Source organism: Hyperoodon ampullatus, assembly GCF_949752795.1.
Source record: "Hyperoodon ampullatus genome assembly, chromosome: 7".
Lineage (NCBI taxonomy): Eukaryota > Metazoa > Chordata > Mammalia > Artiodactyla > Ziphiidae > Hyperoodon > Hyperoodon ampullatus.
In genome coordinates, this window is record NC_136920.1 from 40,477,986 (window position 1) to 40,498,721 (window position 20,736).

The following is a 20,736-nucleotide window of genomic DNA, read 5'->3' on the forward strand; positions in this document are numbered from 1 at the left end:
AGGCCAGCACCAAAACCAAACCCCCAAGTCTGCAGTAAAGCTGAATATTTGCGAGCTTTCTGGCCAACACTGGTCATGGCAGCAGCTTGGGCTCAGGTGGGGAAAAACTCTTGAAAGAAGTGAAACCATCATAAAGGAAAAGTGAGCAGGAAAGGAACCAGAGCCAAACATGTGCAAAGGAAACACGCTGAGTTGGTTTAATTTGGGGTGAGGATTGAGAGAAAGGAGAGGGTTATAGGGTGGGGAGTAGGAAGCGAGGAGGAGAGTCAATACAGAAAATTGAACCAGAAAAGGAATCCTTTTTAGAGCAAAGAAACAAAGAACATTCAGCCTGAGGAAGAGAAGGCTGATGGAACATTTGGTAATACGCCACTGGACGGCAAATCGACCGTTTTCCACCTCCTCTAAGAAAAAAGAAGGCACAGGCCCAAACGGCAGCCCAAGTGGTTTCCATTCAGAAGGCAGATGCTCCAAACTGCAATCCTACAGGCAGGGAGATGGGCGCGGGATGGGAAACCAGGAGAGCTGGGTCCCACTCGAGGCTCTGCCGTTCACTTGCTCTTCTGGGAAGGAGTTCTGGACCTCGGTTTTCACCTCTGCAAACTGAGAACCACATCGCTCCACAAATGTTACCATTACTACCTGGGAGATTCTTCATGCCCCTGAGTGCCTCCTGACTCACACGGGCCACCGTGGAAAACAGGACAGTAGGACTTTCGGGGTGCAGGGCTGAAGCTGTGTCTCCCCGCCTTGCCAGCAGGCAGACGGCCTGGTGCTGCGCCTGTCCTGGCAGCCCTGAGCCCAGCCCCACTCCCCTGCCCCATCAAGCAGGTACAGGAACATGTGTCCCTTCCAGGCACAGGGACCAGCTGCTGGGGGACAGCTGACACACTCTCTTCCAGAGCCTGCACAGCGGGAGAGTGCCAAGTGCCTGGGCTCTGATGTTAGCTGTATCTAACCCTAACTCTGACCCTCACAGCCAGGTGACCTCAGGTCACTTACTTACAAAGCCAGGGATCTCCAAATGGGGATGACGTTAATGTCTAGATTCTGAGTAGTGTACCTGGTTCCCAGCAGTTGCACATGGCACATCCTTCTGTACCAGGTGGCTAGCAGATTCTGTTACAGCTTTAAAGATGGGGGAGGGGGGTGCCCACCATTCTCCCTCCCCACCCTGCAGAGAGGACAGGACAGTAGGAAGACACTGAGCTGGACATATTATGAGGGACATAAAAAGCCTCAAAGGGTCGCCCTCCTCTGGTGAGGGGTTGGCCTTTATACTTGTGACAGGAGAGGGTAGTGATGGGTATGTTGTCTGGAGAGTAGATTCTTGTGGTGAAGGGGGTGCAACAGGCCAGGCTCTGAGTACCCCCTCTTCTTCAGCAGGTGCCTTTATGCCCACAGGCGTCAAGAAGGGACCTCTCAGAGCCCTTGGAGATGACTGTGAAAAGTCACACACTTTCTGAAAGCATCCTCTAATAGGGTAACTTCTTCCCAACCAGGAATGGTTTAAATATGAGTTGGGGGTGGGAAAGACATTTAAGGTCCCTTCCAACTCTTATCCCATTAAACTTGAGTTCTTACATTTTATAAAAAATAGAGCAATCAGGATAGCACAGGACCCCCGGGCTAGGCTCACTCTGCTCTTGCATCAGTATTCCTCTGTCACATGCTTCTAATGAGGTCCAGACACCAAGGCTTACTGGGCATAAAACAGCAGATACTGTAAGAAGGACAGACAGGCCCCAGGTTATAGATGGATGGTTTCTGGCAAGATGCTTGCTTAGCAGCATCTGTCCAAACACATGCTCCTGAAAATGGACAATGCTGTTAGGATTTCATGGAAACCCATCTGGCCTGTAGTCCTCGTGCATGTAGCCGGCATCTAGTAACCTTCTTTCCATAGGAAAAGTGCTTCAAGTTGTCCTGGGACGTCAGGGGCCTCCCCCAGGGCAGTGATGGAAACTGCTGGAGCATAAATAACTCTACTATTTCACACCAAAGCTTTTGCAAACGAAGAAGAAAGGAAATTTAACAGAGTCTACAGACAGAGGTTGAGCACACGTTGAGCTCCTAAGTAAATATTCCTCATCTGGAATGGAAGATCAGAAGAAAAGACAACCAGTATTCACAGGACACCACACTACCTTTAAATTATTACATTACCTCATTTAAACCTCACAACCAAATCGAGGGAGGGGAATAGACAGATAGATAGGTCTTATCTTCATTTTACCCTGGAGGAAACCAAAGCTCACAGTAATTCAGCAATCCCTCACCCAAGGAAGTCAGTGGTAGCATCAGAATTTGAATCTGCATCTAACTCTCAGTCTCTTAAAATGCTCCTCTCTGGACCAGTCACTCCAACAAGGCCGAGCTGGAGGAGGTCCCGGGAGCCAGGGCTCTGGTGGGGCAGGGTGGTTTGAACACTCGGTTACTCCAACTAACCAGCATGGGCAGAGCTTCCTAGCAAGGGTCAAGGTCAAATCTGAGAAAAGGAGCAGATCAAGCCCTGGGTGTTGGCTATTCCCAGGCCAGAAACGGGAAACAAAGGAAGTCAAGAGCCAGGCAGGGGCAGGAGCCGAATTGGGAGTGGAGGGCAGGAGTAAAGGGAGGGACCTGCAGGAGGTCCACGCAGGAGGGTGCAGGGACCTGCCTGAGCTGGGCTGTGCAGCCCTACAGCTTCACCCAGGGCCTGACAGCCTCGCCTGGCCTAAAAGCACCCATGTCAGGAGGCTCAGCTGCAGCCATGCAGCTAGGATGCTGGGGACCTGGACCCTCGTGATTCATCTCCAAATGTTAACTCCACATCCTTTATCTCATTTACTCTTCAAAATGATACTGGGGGCTTCCCTGGCGGCGCAGTGGTTGGGAGTCCGCCTGCCGATGCGGGGGACACGGGTTCGTGCCCCGGTCCGGGAAGATCCCACATGCCGCGGAGCGGCTGGGGCCATGAGCCATGGCCGCTGAGCCTGCGCGTCTGGAGCCTGTGCTCCGCAACGGGAGAGGCCACAACAGTGAGAGGCCCGCGTACCGCAAAAAAAAAAAAAAAAAAAAAAAAAAAATGATATTGGGGGGTGATGATTTTGTAACGGATAAAAATGTCAAAATCACTATGCTGTGCACCAGGAACTAGCACAGTGTTGTAGGTCAACTGTACTTCACAAACAAACAAACTCATAGAAAAAGAGATCAGATTTGTGGTTACCAGAGGTGGAAGATGGGGGCCGGGGGAACTGGATGAAGGCTGTCAAATGTACAAACTTCCAGTTATAAGGTAAATAAGTGTTAGGGACGTAACGTGCAACATGACACATATAACGAACACTGCTGTACGTTCTATATGAAAGTGGTTAAGAGAGCAAATCCTAAGAGTTCTCATCACAAAGAAAAATTGTTTTTCCTTTTATTTTGTATCTGTATGAGACAATGGGTGTTCACTAAACTCACTGTGGTAATCATTTCAGGATGCATGTAAGTCAAATCATTACCCTGTACACCTTAAAGTTTTACAGTGCTGACTGTTAGTGATACCTCAATAAAACTGGAAGAAAAAACCAAAAATATTGGGAGGCAAACAGGTGTTTTATATATTTTCCTAGTAGTCTTCCAGTAAGGAGAGATTCCGGTCTCCTTCCTCCACCTTTTTTTTTTTGTGGTACGCGGGCCTCTCACTGTTGTGGCCTCTCCCGTTGTGGAGCACAGGCTCCAGATGCGCAGGCTCAGCGGCCATGGCCCACGGGCCCAGCCGCTCCGCGGCATGTGGGATCTTCCTGGACCAGGGTACAAACCCATGTCCCCTGAATCGGCAGGTGGACTCTCAACCACTGCGCCACCAGGGAAGCTCCCCTCCACCTTTTTAAACTGTTGCCAGATCATTCACCCTCAAGCTCAGCTCTGATCTTGACACTCCCTTGGCTCAACATTTTTTCATTGGTTCCCCGCCACCCAGAAGACAAATCCAAACTGATGCTCCAATCCAACCCAATTATTGCTGTGGCTTGCACAGGCCCCATCTGCTCCTAAATCTGTGCCTTTCCTCACATCAATCCCTCTGCCTGGGGGGCCCTCTCTCCAATACTTGTTAAAGTCAGTGCCCCTCCATGTCCACCTCCATGGCCCATCCTTCAAAGCCCAGCTCAGATATCACCCTCTGCATGAAACTGTCCCCACTCAACTCCCAGAGCCCTTTAAAGCCATCAGAGACAGATAATCAACTTCAACCATGTTGTACAGACATGCACGTCTTATCTCCTCTAGTAATATCTCAACTCTTGACTAGCAGAGTGGACATACACACACACACACACACACACACACACTCTCTCTCTCTCTTTCCCTCCCTCCGTCCCTCCTTCCCTCCCTCTCAACTTCATAGAGCACACTGTATCAAAAAAATAACACCTGTGTGGGTGCTTTAAACATTCCCAAGTACTATGATAAATAGTATCTCAACTAACAGTCAAGTCTCCCTGTCAGATACCACTATCCCAGCTGAGGAAACAGTCCCTAATCCACAGTGATCCTTCAGCCTGGGTCCCATGCCCTTTCCCACTCCGCTCTGCCGCGTGTTGGCTGAATGAGGGCACTCTGATTTCTAGGGAGTAGCTTTAAGTGAGATCTGCATCGCCTTTCACAACTGTACAGAAACCGAGAAGTAAGTTTTGGCTTTACACCAAGAACAATACCACCACTTCTATCCAGCTGAGAGTGCAGACAGAGCTGTGGGCTTTCCATATGTGTCTGGCCGGATAGAACGAAAGATCATGGGCAGGAAACGTGTGCTCCGGGGGCTCCGTGGCAGCAGCCGCAACATCTGCTAACAAGTGACCCACGTCACAGACATCCCTCCACCCACCCTCCAGGCCCCGGTCTGGAGCCTAGGGCACGGGTCACCCCTTCTCCTAAGTGTCAGCCCAGCTAAAACCTGTTCCTGTACCACAGACGCAGCTGGTGGAGAACCAGAGGGTAACACAGCCTGAGGGGAGACAGGACGGGAGCCAGGGAGGTGGGCCAGCCCAGCAGCTTCTCCGTGGCACCAACACTAGCTAGTGCAAGGCTAGTGCAAGGCTCTCTGTTCCTGGTCCACCCCATCCGGAGGGGCTTTGGCCTCGTTTTGCTGTCCCTCTTTTTTTTTTTTTTTTTCCTTTGCGGTACGCGGGCCCCTCACTGCTGTGGCCTCTCCTGTTGCGGAGCACAAGCTCCGGATGTGCAGGCTCAGCAGCCATGGCTCACGGGCCCAGCCACTCTGCGGCACGTGGGATCTTCCCGGACCGGGGCATGAACCCGTGTCCCCTGCATCAGCAGGCGGACTCTCAACCACTGCGCCACCAGGGAAGCCCTGTCCCTCTTTTTTTGATAAGCTTTCTTTTCATTCTTCTCATTATTATCACCCAGTTGGTTAGGAGGGCCCACGTCTGAAGGGCTGTGAGTTCTGAGCAAGCCCCCAGCATCTTCTGACAAACATATGCATCCTCCCTCCCCGGGTGCTGTGTGGGAATAAGTTATCTGCGTTGCTTCTGCATTTAAATGCTACACGCAACTGTGAGGGTAGCGCAGGAATCAGGCTTCCTGAGAAGTTAATGCAACTCACCAAAATCGCAAGTTCAACAAAACACCAATAGAAAGATCTAGTTAACTGCTTGGGAAGGCATTAGAGGGGTTTTCAAACGGAAGAGATTCTAACCTGGTAACCAGCACAGTGACGAGAGTGAAGGGGCAACAGAAGCCAGAAAAGGGAACCACCCCTTGCTGTGTACTCTGACCCCATTTTAAAAATGAGGAAAGTGAGGATCTCGTGACTAGTGGGTTATAGAGATGGGGTATCAACCCAGGTTTCCATCTTTACCTTCCAAACACGAGGACGAGGAGGCAGGAAGCACAGGTTATTGAAGGAAGTTGGGTCAGAGAAGGTCAAAAGAGAAGGAGGGAGACAGGAAAGTTTCTTTGAACAAAACAGTAAGTCCTTAAGCCCTTAACAGGGCTTGCTGTTTCTGGGAGGCAGAAAGGGAACACAGCAGTCATTACTATCGATAGAATATTTTAAAAGTTTGCAAAATGTTTTTATTTTGCAAAACAAAAACTCAGTTCTATTTCACTTTAATGTAAATGATACACTTACACACACCATTCACACATATATATACACATACCCAGGGGATCCAGGTAGGTCATAATACAACCTATGAAGCACTGAATCTGAAAGTTCCTGCTATATTTTAAGGTTGCCAAAAAAACTGAAAACAACTGTATTATAAACTCTCAAGTTCAATGGGAATAATCACATAGAAAGGGACCCTGATTGTGTGGTAGAGAAAGAGATGGGTAGTGGTCAGCGCTTAAAAATAAACATGAAATAGTAACAAGAACTCATAAGGATGAAACAGGCCTGAATCTGTTTCAAGCACCTTCGACACCAACATAAGACCAAATGAAGTCTGTCCCAAAGGATCCGTTCTTGCCATATACTCAGAGAGCCCAACCCTGATAAAATAGAGTAAAATTCCAAGAATCTCAGGACTACTTCTCTCTCTGAAAAAGAAACAAATTCCTCTCCTTTCACCTCTCCAGGTGACTTCAAACCAACCTCTAGCTTCAAACACAAGCAAATAAATAAAGTCCCAAATGGTCCATTCTTGCCTTCACTTTTGCTTTGTGGAAGCTGACCCCATGGCCCAGGTGTTTTAAACCAGTGTGAAAATATATAAGTACTCTTTGTAGCCCAGACTGAAAAAACTGGATTGGAATGATAGTTTTCTTTTCCTTTAAACCAAGTTGATTCACCAGTTCTTTTTTTTCCCACGGCTAAGCCTCGTTTTTAAAGACAACCCAACCAGAGCTAATATCTGCTCCTTGATAAGATGGGCATAATCTAGTGTTATCTTCTAAATGAGTCCCAAGAAGTCCCCAGATACTTCACTACCCATCCCAAGCAATAAACTGTTTGTCATTTCTGCATGAATAGTTTTCTGCTTCTGGGTCTACCAAATTAGACAAAGGCCCATCAGCACACAATGCTCTCACGTATGGAGGGGAATAACAGCCCAGACCGCATGGTCCAGGATTTGTGACTACAGGGCAGAAAGCCAAGGGAACATACAGTCAAGGTGGCGAGCCTCTGATGGAAACTGCAGGGCTCCTTTAATTCAGTCAAGAAGGATGGTGTAAACAATATAATATTACACGGCCTGCTAAGTGCAAAAGCGGAAGTGCAAAGGGAGCTAGACAGAGACCGGAGCTTGAAGGAACCATGAGGCCAGCACTATACCCAGAAGAACAGACTAGACAACTAAGCAGCAGTTTGAAGTGTCGCTTTCCTGAGGTGGAGAATCCAGTCCCTTAGTACATCCGGAACGTCTAGACCACACAAAAGAAGAACTTGTATTCATCCAATGTAAAATCTGACAACTGTCCAGTGAATAAAGTTTCAATGACCTGGGTACCAGGGAAAAAAGATATGAGAACTTAATGTTCTAGTAAAGATGCAAAAAAAAGTACTCAATGTATTTAAATATTATTTTTTAAAAAATTTTCATCATCTGAGATTAACTAGTTCAAACATACAGAAAATTACAGAAAATAATATAACAGATACCTAGGGGTTTAAAACAATATTGACATTTTGCTTTGTTTACCTCATCTCTTTTTTAAAATTAAACATTTTATTTTGAATTATTTTCAGACCTATAGAAAAGTTACAAGAATATTACAACCATATTCAGCTATAAAAAAGAAGGAAATCCTGCAATTTGTGTCAACACGGATGGACCTTGAGGGCATTATGTTTAGTGAAATAAATTAGACAGAGAAAGACAAATAGTTCTGATCTTATCTATATGTTTTATCTAATAGAACTGAACTCACTGAGACAGAAAACAGATTGGTAGTTGACAGAGGCCGGGCATGGTGGGCTGAGGGAAATGGGTAAAGGTGGTCAGAAGGTAAAAACTTCCAGTTATAAGATATATAAATTCTGGGATGTAACGTCAGCAAAGTGCCTATAGTTAACCATACCATATGGTATATTTGAAAGCTAAGCAAGTAGATCTTTAAAGTTCTCATCATAAGGAAAAGAAATTATAACTATTTGAGGTGATGATATTAATGAAATTTACTGTGGTGATCATTTCACAATAGATACATAGATCAATTCATTATGTTGCACACCTTAAACTTATGCAATGTTATGTGTCAATTACAGCTCAATAAAACTGGAAAAAATAAATAAAATTTGTAAACGTATAAAATACAGTATCACCATAAAAAATAACATTACAATGAAATACCACATTGTCAACATTCTGCCACACATCCTGCTTTTATATACATGTATGTATAATATATACCTTTTTTCTGAAACACTTGCGGAGATTATGAACCTTTCCTCTCAAAATGTGTATCTTCTAAAATAAGATATTCTCTTACATAACCCAGTTCAATTACCAAATTAAAAGCAACAACAAAAAAACACTACTGCTATCTATATTCAGATTTCCTGAACTATCCTTTACAGCAATTTTTTTTTTCCTCTACTCAGGATCCAATCCCGCACCACACACAGTGTATTCAGATGTCATGTCTCTCTAGTCGCTTTATCCTGGGAGGGTTCCACAGCCCTTCTCTGTCATTCAAGACCCTAACGTGTGAAGAGCATTGGCCCTCTGTTTTGTGCGACGCCCCTTCATTTGTGTTTGTTCATTGTTTCTCCATGTTCTGATCTAGGTTCTGCATTATTGGCAGGGATCCCAATAAGGGAAGGATTGTTGGTCATCCACAGGACACCCCTGGAGGCGCCTGACAACAGTTTCCTCCATGACAGGTAAGGTCACCTATGATGGTCACTTGGTTAAGGTGCCTTCTGCCAGGGCTCTGCTGTAAAAGTGCCTTTTTCCCTTGAGAAATAAGTGGTCTATGGGGAGACGACCCTCCTAGACTGTAAGTATTCTGCTCCCCTACAAGCTTTCATCCAGTGGTGAATCAAATACTTCAACTGTGGTTGCAAAATGAAGATTTTCCAACTTTATTCTTCCCTCTACATTTATTAGCTGGCATTATACTATAATGCCATAATATATATATATATACATTATATATATATATATATATATATATATACTATAATCACCTTCCCCACATTTTTTTCTTTTTTAGCATAAACATGGACTCATGTAGTCTTTTGTTTTTCAATATTTTATAATCCGTTACTTTTATTTATTTTGATGCTTAAATTGTTTCAAACTAGCTCCTGTACCTAATATGCTCCCCTTGGTTTTGAGCACTTCCATACTTCCTGGCACAAAATGTTCTGGGCTTATCTTGCACTTTCCCTGCCCCAGCCCTAAAATTGGCCATTTCTCCAACGAGCCTTCGGTTCCTTTAGTCGGTAATAAAAAAAATTTTTTTTTAATAAATTTATTTATTTAATTTTTGGCTGCACTGGGTCCTTGTTGTTGCGCGCGGGCTTTCTCTAGTTGTGGTGAGTGGGGGGCTACTCTTCGTTGCAGTGTGCAGGCTTCTCATTGCGGTGGCTTCTCTTGTTGCGGAGCATGGGCTCTAGGCTCGCCGGCTTCAGTAGTTGCAGCATGCAGGCTCAGTAGTTGTGGCTCATAGGCTCTAGAGCACAGGCTCAGTAGTTGTGGTGCATGGGCTTAGTTGCTCCGCAGCATGTGGGATCTTCCCGGACCAGGGCTCAAACCCGTGTCCCGTGTCCCCTGCATTGGCAGGCGGATTCTTAACCACTGCGCCACCAGGGAAGTCCTGGTAATAAAATTTTAAAACAAAGATTTGGATGCTAGCTGTGCTCACTACTACTGAGATGTCATTGCTCCCAGGCCCTTTCAACAGACACAGATAGGAAATCGATTTGTGTGTGTCTGTGTGTGTGTGTGAGTTTATGATGAGACTTCTAATTCCAATCCAACACCACTGGGATCTTCCTTGTCTTCCCTCATTCCATGCTTGTATCTTTCTTTCATTTAGACCCTTAGCTCCCAAATACATCAACATAGTTACTCATTGGCTCAATCCTAAAAATTCACACAAAATAATTTCAGAACTTTTAGGGACTTCCTTGGTGGCACAGTCATTAGGAATCCACCTGCCAATGCAGGGGACACAGGTTCGATCTCTGGTCCGGGAAGATCCCACATGCTGCAGAGCAATTAAGCCCGTGCATCACGACTACTGAGCCCGTGGGCCACAACTACTGAAGCCCACACGTTCTGGGCCCCGCGTGCTGCAACTACTGAAGCCCGCGCACCTAGAGCCTGTGCTCCACAACAAGAGAAGCTACCGCAACGAGAAGCCTGTGCACCACAACGAAGAGTAGCACCCCCCGCTGTAACTAGAGAAAGCCCGCATGCAACAACGAAGACCCAATGCAGCCAAAAATATAAATAAATAATAATAATAATTTCAGAATTTCTAAAGCAAAGACATCTTCTGGTATTTATTGTAAAAGGTTCACTCTGGATGCTATGTCAAAAACTGGCCATTCAGGGTCAAGAACCGAAGTAGAGACCAGTCAGGAATCTATTGCAATAGTCCAAGTGGCATAAGAAAGAATGAAATAATGTCATTTGCAGCGACATGGATGGACCTAGAGATTGTCATACTGAGTGAAGTAAGTCAGACAGAGAAAGACAAATATGATACCGCTTATATGTGGAATCTAAAAAAATTTATAAAACAGAAGTAGAGTCGCAGATGTAGAAAACAAATTTATGGTTAACAAGGGGGAAGGGGGAGGGATAAATTGGGAGATTGGGATTGACACACACACTACTATATATCAAATAGATAACTAATAAGAACCTACTGTATAGCACAGGGAACTCTACCCAATACTCTGTAATGACCTATATGGGAATAGAATCTAAAAAAGAGTGTATATGTGTATATGCATAGCTGATTCACTTTGCTGTATAGCAGAAACTAACACAACATTGTAAATCAACTATACTCTAATAAGAATTAATTTAAATATAATAAAAATAAAAATAACGATAACACAAATAAAAAAAATAGTCCAGATGAGAGAGAGTATGAAGAAATAGTCACAGCACACATCTGCCCGAAGTCTCTTCCATCACCTCTAGGTCCTAGCCTGGTCCAGGGCAAAGGTTTTGCTTCTATGAAATGAAGATTAACACAAAAGGTAGATGAAAGGTAAAAAGGGAAATTAATACAAACATCTCTGCTATAATACAATTTGTATATTTTAAAAAAAAGTAGTATTCTGCAAAATCACTAAAATAACAGAGCTATGGAGTATATAGGATTGAGGCAGATCACTCCAAGTCTCTGCAGGTTTTGTACCTACAGCACTAATCAAACAGCAACAATCCTGATTAAAAACACAGTAGTGTGATGAAGGGTGTGTAAGAAAGGCTGCTGAGTTATGCACCCAAGTAAAAAAGTGAAACACACAAAGACCAGACAGAACCGCCTGATAGCTCCTCCAAAACAGGGCATTTGACCATGTGCAGCCAAGAGGAAGAGCATGGGGCTAATGGGCATCATGTGCACCATATTCCTCTGAAGCTTGCTTCATCCAGATCTTCTTCCTTGGTGGCACAAATCATTCACATGCTGGAAAAAAAGTATATGAACCAATGTGACTCACACATGATACTGGTGTTCCCTATATGCTAATCACATATAAGCTACTTTCCATCACAGAATCACCAAGAACAGATGTCATTTACTAAATACTACGATTAGATAGGAATTAGATGCTCTCACTCAATCGAATAAAAGAACCTGTGAACTAGTTATCATTTAGTGTCATTTGTCAGATGAGGAAACAGAGGCTCAGAGAGCTTAAGCAACTTCCAGAGGCAGACAGCTAATACTTGGTGTAGGTTCCATACAATCCCAAGTGTGTGGCCCTCCTCTTTCCCCAATATGATGACATCCTGAGAACAAGTGACCAGGGGAAAGAGAAGGTGGAGGCAGGGTGGAGTGGAGAAGGACAGGCGCTGTGGACAGCAAGGCCAGCCAGTAACACAAGCAGAGCAGGAAAGGGCCAGAGGCCTAATTTGTGTGAAACAACATGGAAGTCCAGTTAGGTGTGGGGAAGGGATTTTAGCCTATAGGGAAAAAAATTAGGTACATCTATAAGAAGAGGTTCTAGAATCTTTATTTCCTGAATATTGCTTTAAGATCCCATTATATCCAATAGTTATTAAGTTTTCTCTTTTACTTGCTAGTAAGTTGCTTAACCTCTCTGAACCTAATTTTTCTTGTTTGCAAAAGCTCATAGAATTCCTATAAGGATTAATGAAATATCTGCCACAGTGCAAGCAGATAGTAAGAACTCAGTAAATGGTAGCTGTTTTTATTTCTATGCATCGGGTGCACCATGGTAAGCACTGGAGATACAAAGATATACGGTTCCTTTGTCACATCCTGTATTATTTTCTTCAGTGCATTTATAATTATTTGAATTTCACCGTTCTTACTGGTTTACCTGTTTGTCTTATCGTCTATAAATCTTGAACATAAGCATTGTGAAAGCAGGCCTTGGATAATCGGGATTTGAGATTTAACGGGGCCCCAGCTTGAAACTAGACCCAACTTTGTTAAGTCCTTTTGTATCACATCTCCCTCAAAGTTGCCTTTTAAGAGCTAGATTTTGTAGTTCCTGCAACAAAGAAATCCTATTGTGTTGTAGAAGGCCTTGAGTGTCTAAATTTGGTATTTAATGCCACAGAGCCTTTGTACCAGCAGCATACCAAAAAGAGCCAAGGACCTTGCTCTCCCCAGGGGCTGTTCCTTCTGTTTCTCTTATGGTACAACAGAGCACAGCTGTTCTCCCGAAAGTATGCAGACCTTGATGGTGTTGGGTTCCACCCAAAAAGCATTTATTGGGCATGGTACCACGGGGGATTCAAAGACAAAGAAAGCGTGGTCCCTGTCCTCCAAGAGCTTGCAGTCCAGGAGGAGACTAAGAATATGAACCACTAATGATAACAAACAAAAAAATTGCATAAGGTAATGGCTGAGCCATGGCAGACGTTCATACTTGAAGGGAGGAGAGGAGAAAACCCAGGCTGGGAAAGAGCATGAGAAAGGCTCGGAGTCTTTATAAAGTTCACCGTATATTACAAAGGGGAGCACACCACTGTGCCTGGAACAGAGTCCAGCTGGGAATCAGATAAAGGACATCCTGGGATGACATGCTGGGAAGTCTAGACTTGATGCTATGATAATGGCAAGGAGGTCTGGCAGGATGGGTGGAGGGACTGTGTTTTAATATCCTTAGGGCTGTAATTCATGCACCCATGGTCCTGATGCCCTGCTGAGGCTGCAGTGCTGAACTGGGGATGGGGCTGGCCATGATTCTAACAGAGAAGGCATCCTCCCCAGCAAGAAAGCAAGGAGTGGGGAAGATGGTCCCGAGAGTGGGGAGGATGATCCCGTGGCAGCAGGGCTGAGACCCAGAACAAACTAGTAGCTTCTGTGCTGGGTACAAGCTCGTTCTGCTTTCAGGGCATTGTTCCTCATGCGCAGGACAGGGAGAGGGCAGAGGACACAGCAGTGCCCGAGAATTCAGGCTTCAGAATCAAAGCTGCAGTCCAGCTCTGCTCTGTGTGCCCTTGAGCACGTTATCTGGCCTCTATTGGCCTCAGTTCCTCATCTGTCAGAGTCATACAGTACCGGGGCGTGTTTAGCAGCTAACCTTTACTGAAAGGTTACTACGTCCCAGACATGGTTCTAGGGCTCACGTGTGTTAATGCATTTAATTCTCACCACCCTGTGAGATAAGTTTTACTATTACCCCATTTATTGATGAGGAAACTGGGGCACAGAGAAATTATGTAACTTGCCCAACGTCTCACAGTGTATGTGTGATGCACCAGGATTGGAACCCAGGCAGTCTGTCTCCAAACTCACATCTTAACCAATATTCCACAGTCTCCCCAGAATTAAAATATACACCTGTTTTGAAGAATTTCTGCTGTGAAAAATATCATGCTAAAAGGACCTAGCACACAGGCAGTGTCAATATATGGTGGCTTCATGTGATAAAGGACTGTTATTAAAAATATACAAAGAGGGCTTCCCTGGTGGCGCAGTAGTTGAGAGTCTGCCTGCCAATGCAGGGGACACGGGTTCGTGTCCCGGTCCGGGAAGATCCCACATGCCGGGAGCGGCTGGGCCCGTGAGCCATGGCCGCTGAGCCTGCGCATCCGGAGCCTGTGCTACGCAACGGGAGAGGCCACAACAGTGAGAGGCCCGCGTAACACACACACACACACACACACACACACACACACACACAAAATGTGTATAAGTTATATTAATGCAGAGAAAGGGGATTTTACGGCTGTCCAAAGTGTCTACAATGTTCACCTCTAACACATAGTGAAGGAGGTTTATGAATCCTTTACCATGAGAAGGTATTTAGGTACTATCTGTACAATAAAATACCAAAAAAAAAAAATTAACAAAGAAAAACATGTATGTATCAGTAGCCTCTCTGGATAGCAGGCATCTTTCTGGAAAGGGACCAGGAGGCTCCCTTGGTGCTTTGGCTTTAAATGTGAGCTGAGGATGTGCTGTTTTGGGACCTTTGCCCTGAGACCCTAAGTATTAGCCCATTCTTATAGACACCCCTGAAAAGAAGAATCAGCTTTGCCACCTGGTACATGCTTAAGGGAAGCCTGAACACATTTCCAAAGATGTGCCTACAGCAGCCATGACAGAGCAGATGACTTAAGCCACCTGGCTGCTGACTCAGTTGGAGGAAACAAGAGGGGAACCGGGAACTAACAGCATTGGAAGCAGCTGCAGCTCTCTCTGTCCCCTGGCTCACGGGGCTGGCCCAGCGCCTGCCCTGTAATGACAGCAGCAGAGCAGAGCTAACCCCAAGGGACCAAGTCCCTCTGTCCAGAACTACAGCTGCCTGCTGGGAGGGCAGCAGGGAGAGAAGTCTCCCTGGGCGGACCAGACACCCTTCCCCAGGGGCCCAGTGGCTGCCCCTGCTGCTCATCTGGTCCAGCCACCCTGACACCGGGCATGAAGCATCCTGGTGGGAGACAGGAGCTCTGCTCTCCCAGCGTCTCCTAAGACACCAGGCTAGGGCACCAGAGAGTCAAAGCAGTCCCTGAGGGAGGACATCTCGGTCCCAGGTCCTGAGTAGCCCTAAGCCAAGGGTACTGCAGACCCATCAAAAGACCCCAAGAACAAGAATTCCATTCAGAGTCTGGTCTGTTGAAATATAGCATGCTTAGGGAATTAGTTTCTTCACCGATTTAGATAAATACTCCTAGAATTTCAGAGTTTGAAGGCCATGTAGCCTAATTATGCTTGTATTCTACACAGAGTTGTCACTCAGCTATTTCCTAAACTAACTCACTAACTCTCTCTCGATATAGATACAGATATAGATATACCTCCAGGTGAAAGCGGCTGCACCTCTAGAGGCATCTGGGGACAGGTGTGGTAGAAATGAAGGTCCTTCTGTGGCACAGAACTCTGACCTCCTGCACCTACAATATGGCGACATTCGTGTGTTCTATGGAGCCATATAGAATGACACTCATCCACCTTCCACTGAGCCTTTCAACATTTCAAACACAGATTCCTCCTTGCCATAAAAATACTGCGAAAGGAAATGACTGCAAAAGGAAATTTGAGGTACTTGCAATACAACCTATGCTTATAAGTCAAGTGGGGCAACTGAACGGGGTTCATCATGAACGGCAACCAGTCCTCCCTCCTGGCATCAGATGGCTGCTCCTCCACGACAGGGTCCATGTTTCCCTGACTCCTGGGTCCTCAGTGCCCAGCACTGGGTCCAGCCCACAGCTGGTACTCAAGAAACATTTGCTGAAGGGAAAGATTATCTCCAGGACCCATGCTACTTGGTGGTTTTCCTTCCAACCGGAAGCTTCAACTCCCGGCCATCTGAAAGGCGGAGGGAAAGCCTTGACTATCTATGCCTGCCCAATGACAAGGAAAACTGAAGACTACCTTCCAAAATGAATTTGGTGACTTCCTGCCAAGTTGAACAACTTAGGGGTGTGGATCACAAAATCAAGCTCACTGTAACCTTTTTCTAACCAACTCTTCCCTCAACTTCACCATTTCCATCCATATCATTCTCCAATCACCCAGGCCTGCAGCCTTTCTGATATCTCTGATGAGTGTCGGCCCTTTGTGGCCGATGAAAAGCTAGGGGCCCAAGAGTGGATTATTACTCCTTGATCTTGGAAATTTCCCATCCTTTCCCTTCTAGTCTTGGCGCCCACCCTCGCACAAGACCTCAACTGATGCCTCATCTTTATGGCATCCTCCCTAGCTCCAACTCCCCTCCTTCGCAGACCCTACATGTACCCTCAGGCTATTACTTATTAAGGGCTGTTTTCAACAGTCCAGCCCCTGATCAAATAATGAGCTCTCTCGTTAGTCCAGCCTCTGCTCAAACTTTGCACTTTTTAAACCATCAAGTCTGTACTCCTCTGTTCTCACTAACCCAGGCCCATATTCACTCTCATATTCCAGGAACCCTGACTAATCCTCCTGCCTCAGTTAGGACACTCCTCGTTGTTTCTCTCCTTCCAGGAACACGTACCATTCTCTGACATCCCAAAATCTTGGCAAAGGTCTCACCACTGCTTATCCAAATCCCACCCACGGGCAGGGGCTCAGGGCCAGCCCAATCTTTCACATAAGCTTTCCCCATTGTCCAGCCCCACCGGCCTCCTTCCCCACAGAGCTGTGTCTAGCCTCATACACGGCCTTCCCCTTGACTCATAAACACTCTCTCCTGCGCTCAAAGTCAGAAGAGATGATGAGGAAGACCAGCTGCTTACTAGCCACGTGATCCTGACCAAACCACCAGACTCTCAGAATCTCACAGAACTGTTATTAGGATAAAGGAGAGTTTACAAGAAGGGGACTCATTCATCTCACATTCAAAATAAGGCCGTCCAGGGCTTCCTGGTGGCGCAGTGGTTGAGAGTCCACCTGCCGATGCAGGGGACATGGGTTCGTGCCCCGGTCCGGGAAGATCCCACATGCCGTGGAGCGGCTGGGCCCGTGAGCCATGGCCGCTGAGCCTGCGCGTCCGGAGCCTGTGCTCCGCAACGGGAGAGGCCACAAAGTGAGAGGCCCGCGTACCGCAAAAAAAAAAAAAAATAAGGCCGTCCAGGTACAGGATTTGGGTATCCCTTCTAATACTGGCCAAGAGCAGTTATTTCCCATCATTCACAACCCTGCAGAGCTAAAGTCTCAGTACACATCAACTAAATGTAAGATAAGGGAGAAAGCACTTTTCATGGGCTACTTTTCTTCACGTCCTCCATTTAGCCACTCGGGAGCTTCTCTGATACAAATTTTGGGTGACCGTAGAAATGTGTGGGAGGGAAAAGAGAGGCAAATCTGGTGACAACGGCGCCGATCTTAAGAGTGGGACTTTGAACACTAAGCCACAGTCAGGATCAGTGGGCAGCAGGGAACAGAAATGGGCAGCAGGGAACAGAAATGGGTAGCAGGGATGTGAGAAGCGTCCACAGCAGGGGGGGAAAGGGAGCACGCGAACAAAGAATGCTTCGGCCCATCAACTCGGGCTACCTTCCTTCCCAACATTCACGCCCATGACAACGGCGGGCACCGCCAGGGACGCGCGGTAAAATCACTTCTCGCCAGAGACCCGGGCACCTCTGATAACGCCGGCCCAGCCCGCCCCGGTGCCACTGTCCCCGGGCCTTACCAATCGAGATTTCCTGTGCGAAGGCCAGCGAGATGAGCAGTAGCGGCAACCCCACGGCGATGCACGTGACCATCTTGTCCACGGCCAGCTCCAGCCGCAGCCCCTTAAACTTGGGCTCCGAGGGCTCCTTCAGCAAAAAGTCTGAGAAGACGTACTCGGTGGCCAGGTGAGCAATGGCCATGGCTGCGGCGCACGGGGCTGGGCCAGGAAGGCTCACAAGGGCTGGGCCAGGAAGGCTCACAAGGGCAGGCCCGGGTACCGTCGGCGTCGGGAGGGCGGCGCGGCGCCTTCACCCGGTCACTGACCGGGCCCGCGGCTTTCGCTTTCCCTTTGCCGGCTCCCCATTTGCTTCCACATCCCACTGGTCTTTGTGTCTCGAAGCGCCTCAGCTGTCGTCTCTGGGGGCCTGGCCTGGCGGGTCCCGGGAATGCTTCGGGGCGCACGGGATCGCGCCTGCTCCTCTGCCGCGGGCCTGGGGCAGAGCCGCACCCGCAGGTCCCCGGGATGCGCGCGCCCGAGGGCGCGAGACCCAACCGCGGAACAAAGCGCTAGCCTCGCCACGGCTCCGCCGCTGCGCCCTGGCGACTTGGAGTTTCCGGAAGCTGAGGCGACGCGGAGCGGGTGGGCGCGGCAGCATCCCGCGACCCTGGGATCCACCCCCAGCAAAGGGAGCTTCCCGGCGAGCGGTACCTCGTCAAATGCTCGCGCCTCTCCCAACCTCATTCTCTCCACTTCCTGGCACCCGGGAGTTTTGAAATCATTTCTGAAAGCGACCTGTTACCCTGTGGACAGGATGGCCCCCTTTTACGCCTCACCCCCAACATATCTACGTGGCGGAATCAGGTTAAAAGGAGGTGCGAATGCTTCAAAGAGCAACGGGGCCCTAAAAGGCTATCGAGCGGGTTAGACCAAGCCGGTGCGGAAGAGGGAACGCTGGACTCTTCCAGAAGCACTGCGGGACAGGGAGGCGCGGGGTCAGTGGTGGTGAGCCCTGCGTCTGACTAGGTCTCAGGTGTCTGTGCTTAGCCTCCTGCTTTCCCCGTGGGAGCCTCGGTCTGGGAGCCAGCAGTGGGTGTCTGCGGGAAGCGGGTGTTGGGGGAGAGCTACTTCTGAACCACTTTCAGGTAGTGGATGCTGAGAAATAGTCAAGAAACGCTCTAATCAGCAACCTTTGGGGGCAGACAGGACCTTTGAACGTGAAGGCTCCTTGGGGTTGGGCTGCCTTTTCTGCTCTTTGTACATGGGCAGGTCCCTGCACACAAGCCTCTTCTTTGTGCCCTCAGCTGCCATATGTACATCTCCACCCTGCCCTGCCCTCTGAGCCTTCATCCAATGGCCTGCACCACTCTCCACTTAGATGACTCACAAGACCAGGACCACACAGTGGCCAGGACCGCAATCCTTATCCTCAACTGAACCTGAACTCCAGTCTTCCCCATCTTGCTCAGTGCACCACCATCCACCGGTATGCCCAAAGCAGAAAACTGGAGTGCCCTGTGTAACATTGCAATCTCTCCCCAGGTGCCATAACCAATTTCCAAATCTTGCGGCGTCTCTCTCCTAAATGTAGAAAATCTCATAGTTTTTCTCCACCTGCGCTGCCAACGCTCCTTGCCGCCATCCTCTCTCCTAACCGCATACGGGTTATGTACCCTGCAGGCCCGCAAGCCATTCTCCCCCATGGCTGCCAGAGGGAGCTTTTAAAAGCGCCCATCTGGGAGCTTCCCTGGTGGCGCAGTGGTTGAGAGTCCGCCTGCTGATGGAGGGGACACGGGTTCGTGCCCTGGTCTGGGAAGATCCCACGTACCGCGGAGCAGCTGGGCCCGTGAGCCATGGCCGCTGAGCTTGCGCGTCCGGAGCCTGTGTTCCGCAACGGGAGAGGCCACAGCAGTGAAAGGCCCGCATACCGCAAAAAATAAAAATAAATAAAATAAAAGCTCCCATCTGATCCTTTCACTCCCCTACTTAAAGTGTACATTGTTTTTAGGATAAAATCCAAATTTCCTAACATGGCCACTGCCTGCCTTATCAGCTTCACTACTTTCCGGTCAGTTCTTCAAGTTAGCCAGCCCCATGCCTCCTCCAGACCTTCCCCTGCCCAAAACACTTCCACGGTAGCCTCTTTGCCTGGCCAACTCAGATTCACCCTCCTGATCTCTACTGGATGTCACTTCCCAGGAGAGTCTTCCCTGATAATGCTAAACTAGATTAGGTCCCTTTGTTAAATATTCTTGTAATACTAGCTGTGGACCTTGGGAAAGTTACTTGCCCCTCCTGTACCTCAGTTTTTTCATCTGTAAAGTGTTTATACTGCTTAGGATTGAGATAAAGATCAAAAGAGTTAATATATGGAAAGTGCCTAGGACATTGCCCGGCAATTGCTGAGTGCTATGTAAATGTTATCCATTACTGTTGCCCTCTCTTTTTCCTTCTTAATGAAGATCACAATTATAATTCAACAAATATGTGTTTGTCCATTTATTTAACGTTTGTCTGCCCCTTTATATGGTAAGCTTCATGAGGGCAGGTCCGCACCCGTGTATACCAACCACTCTCATCTCCAGCACTTAGCACAAATGCCTGACACGTAGTAGGTATTTTAATAAAGGTTTATTAAATGAAGGAATCTGAAAATCTTTCACTTTGAAAATTGTTTAAAAACAGGTGGCCCAACTTACATTCATTTTGCCATACATTCAAGGCATGTATTAGAGGGTAGTGATGGGCCAGGTCTGGGCTGGATGGATGGGGAAGCAAAGATGAAGTGACGCATTCCATTTCCTTAAAGATCTCATGGCTTAGTAAGAGAAATAAGGTATGTGCACAATTAACTATGATACAGGTTAGAAAGTGTAAGTAATATTGAGAAATGTGGGGTATGCCAAGGGGTGTACATAAAAAGATGGGGCCCGGTGGGATGCGTCTGTTTGTGGCAGGCAGACCTGGCACAGGAAGTTTCTAGGAGGGAGTGAAAGTGGGAAATGGGAAGTGGAGACCTTCCCATTAGGAAATGGGAA

At 47.4% G+C, this 20,736-nt stretch overlaps 1 protein-coding gene across 1 annotated transcript in view; it reads right to left on the reverse strand.

The window, feature by feature from the left end:
- Window positions 1–17,900, reverse strand: part of PANX1 (pannexin 1) — a gene marked incomplete at both ends in the record, with an annotated part of 33,538 nt that extends 15,638 nt beyond the window's left edge. Inside the window, one exon of the mRNA XM_079707667.1 lies at window positions 17,720–17,900. Coding sequence (XP_079563793.1) covers window positions 17,720–17,900 — 181 coding nt within the window. The remainder of the gene's footprint in view (window positions 1–17,719) is intronic.
- Window positions 17,901–20,736: the final 2,836 nt, after the last annotated feature.